At 40.1% G+C, this 13,024-nt stretch overlaps 1 protein-coding gene across 7 annotated transcripts in view; it reads right to left on the bottom strand.

The window, feature by feature from the left end:
* Positions 1 to 13,024, bottom strand: part of ctbp2a (C-terminal binding protein 2a) — a 70,149-nt gene that overhangs the window by 12,199 nt on the left and 44,926 nt on the right. For 6 of the 7 annotated variants that reach the window (XM_072437580.1, XM_072437576.1, XM_072437578.1 and 3 more), the window contains one exon: positions 2,768 to 2,922. In XM_072437580.1, the coding sequence (XP_072293681.1) occupies positions 2,768 to 2,922 (155 nt within the window). Of the gene's footprint in view, positions 1 to 2,767; positions 2,923 to 10,996; positions 11,630 to 13,024 lie in introns of those variants that run through there. The other variant, XM_072437577.1, reaches the window with a different exon arrangement.

The raw sequence follows: 13,024 nt of genomic DNA on the forward strand, positions 1-13,024 counted from the left end.
CATAAAAAGACTTACTGCGTCTAATCCTCTTTTAATTGACTTCTGTAAAAACTATTATGATAGCTTTTTCACATTAAAGCTGGTCAGGGCCAGCTACAATGACGTCATTCTCTGAGTGCTGGTTACTGTTCGCCCAGCGCAGGTGTTCATGGGCATTTTCCAACTCGCTTTTCTTTTTTTTCCCGCCTCAATCTTTCCAGCGCCACATGAATGCAACATGAGTGCCCCATCTGTACCCTCTGCAGTGTAGTTATGGCTTTGGGAACGCTGCCAACCCCTACACTCCCCAAACGGGTCCCGCCCACCGTGGAACAAACGGCAGACACAGGAGTTGGAGAGAAAGTTGAAAAATACAAAAATCACAAATGATTGGATGGCGATGTTGAGGGAAGGGATTGGGATTTGATTTTCCATTTAGGTTTTTAATCAACTCCGTTTACAAAGCGACACAAGGGCAGCACGTTTTGGGGTTTGTTTTTCCACAGAAAGACAATGCAAATATCTATTACAATATTATTGTGATTAGGGCGGCAACTAACCATTATTTTATTTCTCTTGTATATTTTTACTAATTATATGATGACTGAATGCTTCTAGATAGAGAATATTTACAAATAAAGTGTAATAATGAAGAAAATCCAAAATAGTATCTTTTTGGTCATTTTGATTTAATAATTTGGATGTCACACTATACATTTTTTGTGTAACTAATATTTGGAGAAAAAACAACATGATTTAACAAATATTCAAGATTACAGAGATCATGACCAAACAACAGTGAAATCTTTCATTTTCTTTCGTTCTCATTTACAAAACCGAACTTTCTGAAAAGTTTATGACAAAAAACGGCAGATACAGATTTAGATGTATTTTGGGACTAAATTTTTTTTTTACAATTCAAGTTTTTGTTCCGTATTTGACCTATGTTATTACAATATTCGATTAACCTAATACTCTTGACATCCCTATTTATTAATGCCACTGTCTTTGTTATAAAAGTCAACTGCGTGTATATATATTTTTAGTCTGTATAGTCCAGATAACAATTACCATTACGATTATGTCTCATAGTCGACTCGTCACAATTAGTCGATTAATCGTTGCGGCTCTAATTACGATATACATATTCTGCAGCTCTAGTTGAAGCGGCGTCTTTATAATAATCAAATGACTTCTTAAGCGTTCTTTTCATTTTGTGGGACACATTTTCACACCTACTTGGTCACAATGTAGAATTAGCCCAGTGTACAGACAGTAAAATCTTTCACCCACTCCAGCGCCGAACAATTAGCCTAGCGTTTCTATTAGCCGCCTCCTCTCGATTTAACGAGGCGCCCAGCGGGATTAGCGCACTGATGACACTATTACACTTCAACTGGGAGAGGGAACAAGACAATGTGCAAATATCAAAGAAACTCTACAACTGTTTAGAAATGTACACTGAAAAGAGTCATTTTCAACGGCGCATGTTAATGTTGCCAATCAAGTTAAAAATAAAAGCTATGTTAATAAGGTTGGGAGAATGGAAATTGAATGTTCGGGGAAAGATTACTTTTAAGAAGTGCAGCGCTGTAGTTATCTTGGCTTGTGATTGCTTTTGTAATTAGCTCAAGATGTACAAATGTTCTTAAAATGAGCTTGTAAAAACAGCTTTGATTCATATTAAGTAAGAGGTAGACACTGCTTTTAAAGGTTTTTAACGTTTTTTTAAAGCACGAGCAAAAGCATTGCAACGGATGGATTGCAATTAGGGCTTAACAATTGACAGATCAATTACAACAGATTAATGATGTGAATCTTGTAATACCTAAACATTTCAGAAGTTAAATGATGGATGAAATTTATCATAGCTACCTTACACTTTCACTGGCTGTATATGTGGCTTAGTGGGTCAATAAATAAGACAATTCCTCTGTACAAACGTTATTGCTTTGCCTAGTATCTTCCACAGTATGGAATTATTATCTATAGGCGTTTCTATTGCTCAAAAACGTGCATTCTTGTGAGCTGAATTGCCACGCTGTGCAATAGAGCTGGGTTGAAAAAAATCAGTTTTCCGATTTTTAATCGATTCGCATATTAATGACCGATTATCGATTCGTACGTCCAAAGATCGATTTTTTTTTTTTTTATAAATTAAAATTATTTTCGACATTTCCTTCAGTGAACTTCAATCTACCTTCAAGAAAGATAATTCAGGACTCCTGGATTATCTTTCTTGAAGGTAGATTGACCCTTAACCTTTTCATCAGTCTTCCATCAGTAACTACCAATACTTGTAAGATTTGCTGTTTAATATTGATATAATACTAGTTTTAATATGTTGCTTCTCTACACAGTCATGAAGTGAAGGAAACGGTTCAAATACATTTTTCATTTTTAATAACATTAACCCCCGGATCGAATCGAAATCAGATCGAAATCGGAGCGAATTGGATGGGATTTTGAAACGTAAAAATCGGAATCGAATCGATTCTTGAAATTTGAATCGAAACCCAGCTCTACTGTGCAACACTCTAGCCAAAGCAACACCATCTCCATAGAGACTCGCAGGTGGCAGACTCTCCACCAGTAAAGTTACATAGTCCACCTTTAATCACAATCATAATGACAAAGGTAAAGCTGTGAGTGTGACTGAGCTCGCCTGTACTGCCGACACAGTTTCAGCGAGTAGGCGTTTGTCTCGCGGAACTGGAACAAATCAACCATCTTCCCCTCGCAGGCCTAACGGTGAGAGAGACGTTGTTCATGCCGTGTGGAGACAAACCTTTTCGTGGATCTCCTGTGTGGACTGGGCGTCGCAGAAAGCCACTGTCGCCAGGTCCTTGAGGATGGGCATCTCCACGGTGCAGTCACGCCCGTCCAGCAGCGCCACTAGGGGGCGCGGGTGCATGGGCCCGTTCATTATCTGGGGCCGAATACCTGAAGAGAGGTGGGAAGGGCCTTTATTATTTGTGTGTGTGAAATGCAGATGTAGCAGAGGAAAATGAAAAGCACAGCCAATAATGTAAGATATATTTGTATGGACACATCACAGTATGATCAGGCGTGTTACAGGAGCATTGAACCATGAAATGAAGAGAGTATTGTATAATTATTCTGACAGGCTTAGTTATGAATACATTCCTTATTATGTCATAATATTGTAGAAATGCCATACATGTTTACTTAGCCTAATTTAATACAATCATAGTCGTCATACTTCAATATGATAGAGTTTAAGGATGGTACAGTGCATAGTTGCATCTGCTTTACTATAATTCTTATACATGTCAAAAACAAAATCAATATCCAGATACTAATTGATACTGAAATTCTAATACTGATTTCAATACTGAAGAAATGTAGAAATAATAGCACAAAGTTGGACCCTTTGGGAATAGTTTTACAGTTATCTTTCTTTTTCTTCATCAGAACTAGTGATAATATTAAAGAAAATACAATATTTATTTGTTTTAGTGTGAAATTACATTATGTATAATAAGAATAAGAAATAAGAGTCTGTAATCTAGTCTGTAAAGAGTGTAATCTAGTCTGTAAAGAGTGTAATCTAGTCTGTAATGTAGTCTGAGATTAATAGTGCACTGCAGACCACTTTTGGCATTCAGACTTTGACTTCAGTATAATGTATTTGGGCCTCCAAAATACACAATTAATGGATAGCTCTGGAGCCATCCATTAATTGACTTAATTTGACAATTCATTTTGGAAGAAATGTTTTTATGTTCGGTGTTTTATGTTTAAAAAAAAAAAAAGTTTGTAACAGTTATTGTTGTATCCAAATCCATATTGAGCCTTTTCTTCAGTATCAAAATAAAGTTTGAAATTTTAATATCGCAACAACACTAATCCTATTCCAGCAAAACCACGATCAGTCCATGATGTTAACATTTAATTTGCTCTCAAGAACCAAATGTGTGACTTTTGATACTGCACGCTCACACCAGCGCCTTTATGGTCACTTGCCTGTTATTTATTTATATGTGGCAGAGGCAGTCAAATGAGCTGCAGAGGAGGCAGTAAAATGTGAGAAATGCCTCTCGCAGCAGGAAATGTACACAGGACCGGGCCGGTGTGTCGGACTTGATTAGGCCAATTTAAAAAAAAACGTTCACACATAAACGCGCGCACACCCCAAACAGCAACTAAGCACAATCAATAGTCTTAAAATGGACTTTCTACTTGGGCCCACTATCATCATCTCCCTTACCTGGCAGCGCTGGTCGATATCACACAACACTTAGACACAGCGCTCCCGATATGACTAACCCCCCTGTTTCGCTGTTATCCACACTGTTACCAGGCAACAGGTCCTTTCACCCCATGAGGTCATCCCCTCCATTATCCTATCACGGTACAGACGCTGGCAGGACTTGGATGCAAGTGGTGTGTGTTGTGTGTGTGTGTGTGTGTGTGTGTGTGTGTGTGTGTGTGTGTGTTCTCCTCTCCTGTTGTACACTCCAGATCTTGTCGGCACTAGGCACAAATCTCCCGTCCTTTTGATTTGGCGAAAAGAAAGTTGAGCCGTTTTGGCTCAGGGGTAATTGCCAGATTTGTCCTCTGCTTTTAGGCAAGTCTTATCTTCTAAAAGTGCAACAAGTAAAACGCTAATTAATCTGGAGTGTCTCTTTTGACTGTCTTCACTGGGGCTGAGAAATAAGGAGAAATGGACAGAAATACATTTGTGATTTATGTCTGACAAATCAGGATTCAAATCACAACATAAAACTCGTCCTTACACAATAAAAAATGTAATATGAAATGTCAAACAAGTACAATAAAAGAGGTCTAAACTAGAGCGTTAGCAGGTTTGGTTATTTATATTTTATTGTTGCCGAGGACATTACGCAACACAAATATTTGCAGTCTAAACTAATTGCAACCATTGTGATCTTGCTCCCCCACGTTACAAGCAAAAGATAAAATGTGTACAATGTGGAGCAAGTCTTATTAAAATAAAGGGGGAAAGCGAATGGAATAAGAGGGCGGGGGTCCACACACCAGCCGGCTCTGACTCCCTGCTGCCTGTTGTCATGGTGATTAGAGGATTTGGGCAGGATTATGAAATATTTTATTTAGTGGCATCTGCGCTGCTGGAGAAGATGTCCAAGCTTTGCACTATGTCTGTCTCTGCCTGTCTCCTTTCCTGCACCGAGAGGAAGCTAGCGCTCCTCCAACGTGCCCGCGCTAAAACATGCAATAATGCTCGCTGCCACACTGGCCAATTTCACAATGTACTGAACAATTTGACACCCATAAAAACACAAAATGATATTTATGTAAGGCGGCGTGTCCCATGATAGAATTGCTTGATTCACTCAATATAAAGACAGCCTAAGGTTATATCAAGCATTTCCCGCGTCCAGCCCCGGGGCCAATTGTAACCAAGGTCACATTTTATAAGGTCATCAAGCTCTACAACATTCAAAATCCAATAACCATTACGCCTCTCTGTTTTTGACCGGTTTAAACCCAAGTGGAAGTGCATCTGTTGTAATGGCCAAGAGCTGCTGAACTGCTTTTATCCTACGATTAGCCTTCAATAAGGGCATATTACAAGTGAGTAGTTTAATTGAATCTCCTTACCTTGGATTTATTCATAAAGAGTTAGTGAATAGTATGACAAGCTCCATAACAACGATGTGCAACGCCAACATTTTCTTTACAATAAAAAATAATTATTGATTCAAAATAGACTTTCAGGGACAAGTATGTCAATTTAAAAAGGGAATCGTAACTTTCTAAACTGAAGCAAAAGTTTGCTTCTGCAGATAAAACAAAAATGTCACAAATTTCGACTCAAAATATTTGAATAGCATCAAAACCAATGTTTTCAAGAGCTAAATAAAAGATAAACTGAACACTGATGCAAAACATGTAAACCTAAATCTTGCAGTGGGTTTTAGGACAGTCCAGATGTATTTATATATTATAAATATATATATATATATATATATATATATATTAACAAAATATTAGAGTAAAATCATTAGCAATCAAGTATACAATACTTTTACTGTTTAAACTTATATTTGTAAAGTTACTCACGAAGAAGCCCACATTTATTTTTATAGCCACCCTTCCCTTTCTCACCTGCTCATTTTACATCACTGCGTTTATGTTTTGTTTACGCCACTCATCACTTTTCTGTCGATTTTACGAGCTTTATTATCGCTTTGAGATTGACTTTATAACCACGGCTTGTAAAAAGTGAATAAAGAGATTAGTCCTTTATCATTTGATTATATTACACACATTAACAGTGTTGTTATTGTGTTGCTGCAGTTCATAAACTTTTAACTGCATATGCCACAAGGAGGACAACAGCAGAAGCAGCAATAATGCAGGTGAAGAAAAGAAAGAAAGGGAATGTCACTCTGACTATGACCTTCATGTTTGCGTCCAGGTTGGAGAGTGAAAGCGCGCACTATTCTCAGAACAAACCTGTGTTTGTGCCGCCAACACACCTGTGGCTCTGCGAGCGCTCCCCAGTCACACTCCCGCTGGGTTCATTATCGCCATTTAGACCCGCTGTCAAAGAATATACCTCAGTTTACAGCGAGAAAATGAGGCCCACCCGCAGTGATGAAGATTAAAAAGGGGAGTGCAACTGGATGTATAGACACTTTACAGCTATGGACTGGTGGGAAAGCAGCATCAACACTAGAACTGGGTCAGAAATACTGTTGATTAATTATTTCCGAGAGGCTAATGGCCTTCTTAGAGACTAATAAGGCAGAACATGGCACAGCATAAAACACATGATGAATCTGCATCTAATTAGCTGCTAACAAGGCTCTTAATAAGGTCCATAATGACTGTCATACCTGAAAGGTTACTTCAAGATACTTGGCACTTTCAGGTTTAAAATGATGAAGTCTCATCAATGAGATGTTATCAGTACAGGTCCTATGTGGGATATAGATATATAGACATAAGGAGAGATCTAGATTGATAGAGACGTTTTGGTGCTACTAATTAATAATTTCATTTTTAGTTATAGAAAATTAAAATACATCTAAAAATGTGATTAAGGCCACAGTGCAATTTGAAATGTTATATCACTGTGTGACAGACGTTCATCTGTCATATAAACATTTTACTTAGATCTGCTAATTTGATGTACAGGCCCCAAAGAACTTTGTATGTTTTTGTATTTATTACAAACTAAATAAAAATAAGTAATTTGTAGGAAATTTCAATTCTAACTGGCTAAAATATGTTTCAGAACAATCTGCTCCAAGAAGGAAATCAAGCACACGAGAGGTAAAATTCAAAACACCTAAATTATTGCACAACTAACTACTACCCCAAAACCCAAAGCAAACTGGAGCCACAGCATCCACTGAGGCGGTCTTAGGTAACTGCTCCCTCCCTGTGCAGTTCACACAGCAGCTGCCTCCTCAGAGCTACATGGAAAAACTGATATGAGCCTTGCAAAAAAGGAAAAAAGGGTTCTGTTCATGCATTTTCTTTCTTTCGCTGACTGCGGTTTGTCCTGCAGTAATATCAGCCATCCCGCTGGGTTTGCATTAGCCCGAGGAAAACAGTGTGCTGCCTCGCCACCCATATACAGTCCCATCTGACAGCAGACAAAAGCCTATATTTTCTCTGTTCGGAGGAAAAAGAAAGCCCCTAGGAGTTGATTTAAGTGTTGTTACATAAACTTTGCAAGCAGTAAAAGCAAGATGGTTTACATTAAGCACAATGATAGTTTGGCAGACGAGCGTTGGGGATAGAAATGCTAATTACCTGTGCCAATTTCCTGTTATTGTACTCACAGAATTTATCGCAGAACAACAGCCTGCATTGTCTGAGAGCCAGTAAAGTAATAAAGAATCTCCAGAAAACGCTTGAATGGCTAAATGTAAACCTTGTTTGGCTTGACAGCTCCAGGACAGCTGATAGCCTTATCCAGCAGAAGTCACATGATCTCACATCCCTGGAGGGGGGAAGCGTGAATGGGCTTCAGGTTCATATACCCACAGATAATCACTATCTGGGCTGCACTCTGGGAAGTTGAAAAAAAAAAACTTTTGGCGTTGCTGGCTGGATTGTTCTCCACCACAAATGGATTACAGATGTTCCAGACTAAAAAGCTCTCTTGGATTGTAACAACTGAAACAGAAGTGAGCTCTTTAAAAGGAGGGCTCATAGAAATACGCTGGTCCTTGGTGAATACTCCTCGGTGTTTAATTCTCCAGTTCGGAAAGGGCTGATCTGGAAAAGCAGCTCAGGAGGTTGTAGCTGCTGCCAGACGCTCTGAGTCAGTCCTCAGAGGGAGAGGGGATCGTTTCCTAAATAGAGCACCAACAATCAATGAAAGAAAAATAAACCGCTCCCTCCAATGGTAGATTCTCCCCTTGGGTCTGGGAGGCAATCTTTAAACTGGTATTTCATAACCTCTCACTCCATCAGTTATCTTTATGTCGCAGTAAAAATCTATTCTCTGGCAAATAGTTTGCAGTGGGTTTTGTGGTTTCAGGCTTTTCCAAATTGCTCGGCCAGAGTTTATGAAGACTATTTCAATGGGAAGTCAATGAGCTCCCCATAGGATTTTTTAGACTAGACGGTATGGACAAACTCTCAAAACGCTAAACTCTGGGACAGCAGGCTTTAACAAAATGTACCTGCACAATTGTGTTTCTATCAATAACGACACCACGTTGGCTTTGATACAGTCTGATGCCCCACCTCAGTGCAGAGCAAAACACATTTGGGACTTGGCTTTATGTGTGCTCCGTTCTCCCTCTCCCATTTATAAAAATGTTGAAAAACAGACAACCTGCATCTCCCAAAATGGTGTCATAAATGTCACACTCTACACTCCCTCGGTGTTCCCTCCATCAGCAAAACAAAAGGAAGTGAGCAAGACTTTTCCATGGCGCGATGATATCAAGGCCTCTGCGGTGGTCGCTGAGTTCACAAGAGAGATTTGAGAGGAACTCCACTCTGCTTCTCTCCAAGTTGAAGTGGCGCCAAGATGGGCTCAACGGGCTTAGGACCAGGTTGTGGTTACCTAGCAACACTCTAGCTGGGGGAAGCAGAGGCAGGACGGTCCAAAAAGGAGGAAAATGAAGGAAGGGAGGAGGGTAGTGAGGTTTCGTTTGTGATACACTGTCTACTCTCCTAAGGCAACCTGCGAAAACACCCAACCTGGCAACCCACATGAGATATGAAAGGGTTCAAGAACAATGAGGCATTCATGTGGCACTTGGACAGGCCCAGGTTGGGAGATGGGGGGGGGGGCAGGAAGTAGACGGAAGTGCTAGCTTTGTTGTGCTAAGTGTTCAATAAAGGCAAGACGCATCAATCAGACCAAGGATGATGAGATTAATACAAATAAATAAGCACTACAACTGAATATTTATGTTTGAGGAACAGTGTAAATTATATATTGCTTCCTTTTATGTGCCTGATGTTTAAAGTTTTAAACAGCACGTTCCAAAATATATATACACACATATGTACAATTATTATTATTATGGTGCCTATTAATTGCCATAGTTGTATTATCCTTGGCAACACAATTTATGTCAAGTCAGAAGGGATAACCATCTGATCTACGTTAGAGTAGTTTTTCGTCCTTAACCATGCAAGAACTGTAACTTTTTCGAAGCCGTATGAATAAAGCAAACTTGTCACATTTACCAGAACTGAATCACTTTTACTTCATGGAAACATTTCAAAGGAATCTGAAGCCTGACCTCAGCCTTCTTCCTGCTTTTGCTCAACAACCCATTCACCTGTTTGCAATTCCCATGAATCGGATACACTTCTGGTAAATTGTACCCATGTTACCAGGCTGTCTGAGCTCTGATTTTGGGGAGTGACTACTTTCAAGAGTATGTTTACGACCCGCTGGCATGTGCACAAAAAGAAAGGAGGTTTTTAATCTTTCTCCTCTGGCAGGCTGTCCTCCTCCCGGCCCCCAGAAGGTCCTATCAGCATCCAGCTAACAGCACTGCCACCCTGGTCCATCTCTTGTTCCACTATGTGGACACACAAAGACCTTGATTGTACTTGCATTGCCTCCCTCCCCCGAACTTATCACCACCTAAAAGCCCGGCCAAGAGTGTGACGCCGGGGCGAGAGTAGGCTTTAACTATCAGACAAGTGTAACGGGAAGAAAAAATCATAAAGCAACACGCTGACACAAAGGCATGGATGATGTCACCAGTAAAAATCAAGAGACAAACAGATGAGCATTCAGGGTTCAGATGACAGATTTGTCTATTTGGCTTCCAAAAGCTGAAAGACAAAAGCAACTGTCAGAAGATGATGCACTTGAGCCTGGGTGCAAGAGGAGATTACAAAGCAAACACAAAGCAAGTTAGACACTTCAAAAAGAATATGTACCAGATTGTAAAAAAATAAAAAAAAGCTAAAAAATGACAAGCAGGAGAATATCAGTGTGTTACAAAGCAGAGCAAAAATCAATTGTCAGAATTCGTGTTTACACATAATGTAAACACAATGTAATATTCTTGCAATTATGCAAATTAGCAGCAATGGAAAAAAAGAGAAAATAATTGCTATGCAAATGTCACACATTCCATCCCTAATTCTTGCATTAACTACATTAACAAAATCTACTAACACGATACAATTTTACTTGAAATGTTGTCTCATATAATCCTATAATTAAAACCAGCAGTGGAATAAAAGATAGAAGACTAATTAATAAAGCCAACAAGCCAAACTTCACCTTCCCCATTCACCTGCGTGACCTATTGCCCTGTGAACCCTCCTACATCCGTTGCTGCACATTTTCACGACTCGAGTCAAACCCCGGGAGCACATAGGTCCTTGCCTTTACAGACATGCTGTTTTCATGACACACTCCATCGCAAAAACATAAGAGGCTCATTAGCCTTAAACCCCCCAGTCCCGACTCCTCCCCCGCCTCCCAGCATCCTTCGCAAACACCCCAACCTTTTTATTATTAGCTTTCATGTCCACTCACACACATGCGAACACGAAACATGCCCCTTGCCTGGGAAATGTTGCCTCCACATCCTTGCGAATCAGAACAGACACATGGCAGGGGGGTAAATTCTAAAACAGTTTGCCTTGGGGTTATCCGCCACCCCCCTGCTTTCTATTATCCGGTTTTCTGTTGCCCTTTTTTCCTCAAAATCTTCGTCACCTCACTCCCATGGGCTCCATTTCTTTCAAGGGAAAACGGAAGGTGGCACACGGGGGCAACGAGGAGGATGGTCCACGACGGCCAGTAGCGACTAGCGAATCCCTCCAACTCTTAATAAAAGAAAGCGAGAAAAAAAAAAAGCTCTTCTATTCGTCTCCTGCCAGGAATCGCCACTTGTGCGCGCTCTCTCCGTCCTCTTCCAGCGCTTTTGGCCACATCACTTTTTCCTTCTCGTCTCCAACGTCCGCTCCCGTTAACGCGGTATAGCTCTTCGCGGCAGGTTTTCGGGGGCTATTCATCCAGACGTCAGGCTCACTTGGTCAGCCTTTTGTTGAAAGAACGAGAGAAAGAAAGGAGAAGGGGTGGGGGATAGGCAGCAAACAAATGGGTGCCACAGCTTCGCCGAGGGAGGAGGGACGGTGAATACTAGCAGGGGAAAAAAAAAAGCGTGGTGACGGCGAGAGGTGCAGCGCTTCTGGCACACGTTCGACTCTACGATTCTCTCTCTAGCCTTCCTCCTCACTCAACATATTTTCCCTCCCCATTTCCCTCCCACCCTTTTGGTTATATTATTCTCAATCTGGCCTTCATGGTCTTTTTAAAAGTCCCAGCCCCCTTTCCCAACCGCTCAGCCTTTTCTTCTTTCAAGATCTCCCTCTGTGATTTTTATTTGGTCTCGTACACTCCCTGGCATGGAGGTTCATATTGGGTTTGTGTTACTGTTCAACTAGTCGTTTGGACAACATGAGAAGTAGAAGAGCAAAGAACAGACACACCTGCACTTAGAAGAATGAAGAAAGATGGTTCCCTGTCAAAGTGTCAAGTTGTAGTAAAGAAAATCCTTCCAGGAGGCTAACTGATCCCCGGATTCAAACGGCACTGACAGATTAGCACGTTTACTACAAGGGTGATTCGAGATACTAGCCCTGTACACCCTAGGCTGCGACAGATGTCTTAAAGGGACTTAAGAAGAAAGGGTTAAGTAGACTGTGTTTACAACATACCAGTAAGTACTATTGACAAAAAGTTTACCAAAATATGTTTTCTAATAAAGATTACGGATTTTTTAAAGGAAAACAACAATACATTCTTGACATTCCATGGATAAACGCACACAAGCAGGAGAGAATAATACCTGGTTAGGGCTTTGCATTCCACACATTGGTAAAGATATTGATTTAAGAATTTTATTTACATCACAAAACAGTCATACAGTTGAAATGTTTCTGTAATAAAGCAATACAGTGCAAATTAAAATGTCTGAATGCAGACAATGTTCAAGATTTGCTCACAACATAATAGCCACACATTATATTTTTGTTTTACATATTCTCAAAGCCTTCAAATCAACACCAGCAAATATAATTACTTTAGTGGCTGCAAATACACTCGTTGTTATACTTTAAGTGAAGATTGACAATAAGAAAATACATTAAGAGCTTCTTAGTGATACTGCATTGGCTGTTACTTAAACTACCATCAATGCTGAATAAATTGTGCAGCACTACAAACCAGAATCCCTGGGCTAACATTAAACATGTCCACACACTCAACATTCAGACATTGTGTGAATGCAAATCATAATTGTTAGCACTGCATATCATCTACATACCAAAAAATCTCCTGAGGCTTTGAGTGTACACCAATGCTTTACCTTCTAGTGGGTATGTTCAATAATGCTCTCGTTAGCAGCGTCAGTTAGTTAAATCTACATTAAGTTATTGAATATTAACTACAACAGAGTAGAATGTACAACAGTGTAGCATTTGTTTAACTGGATGAAGGGGATTGAAGGTGTTTACGGTCTACTCAATAGGCAGTTTAAAAGGCTCCATTCAAGAGGTTTGATTACAACGTGTAACCAGAGCCCACAGT

The sequence above is a fragment of the Eucyclogobius newberryi genome, unplaced genomic scaffold, assembly GCF_026437365.1.
Source record: "Eucyclogobius newberryi isolate DKJ021-1_F unplaced genomic scaffold, fEucNew1.0.hap1 SCAF_8, whole genome shotgun sequence".
NCBI lineage: Eukaryota > Metazoa > Chordata > Actinopteri > Gobiiformes > Gobiidae > Eucyclogobius > Eucyclogobius newberryi.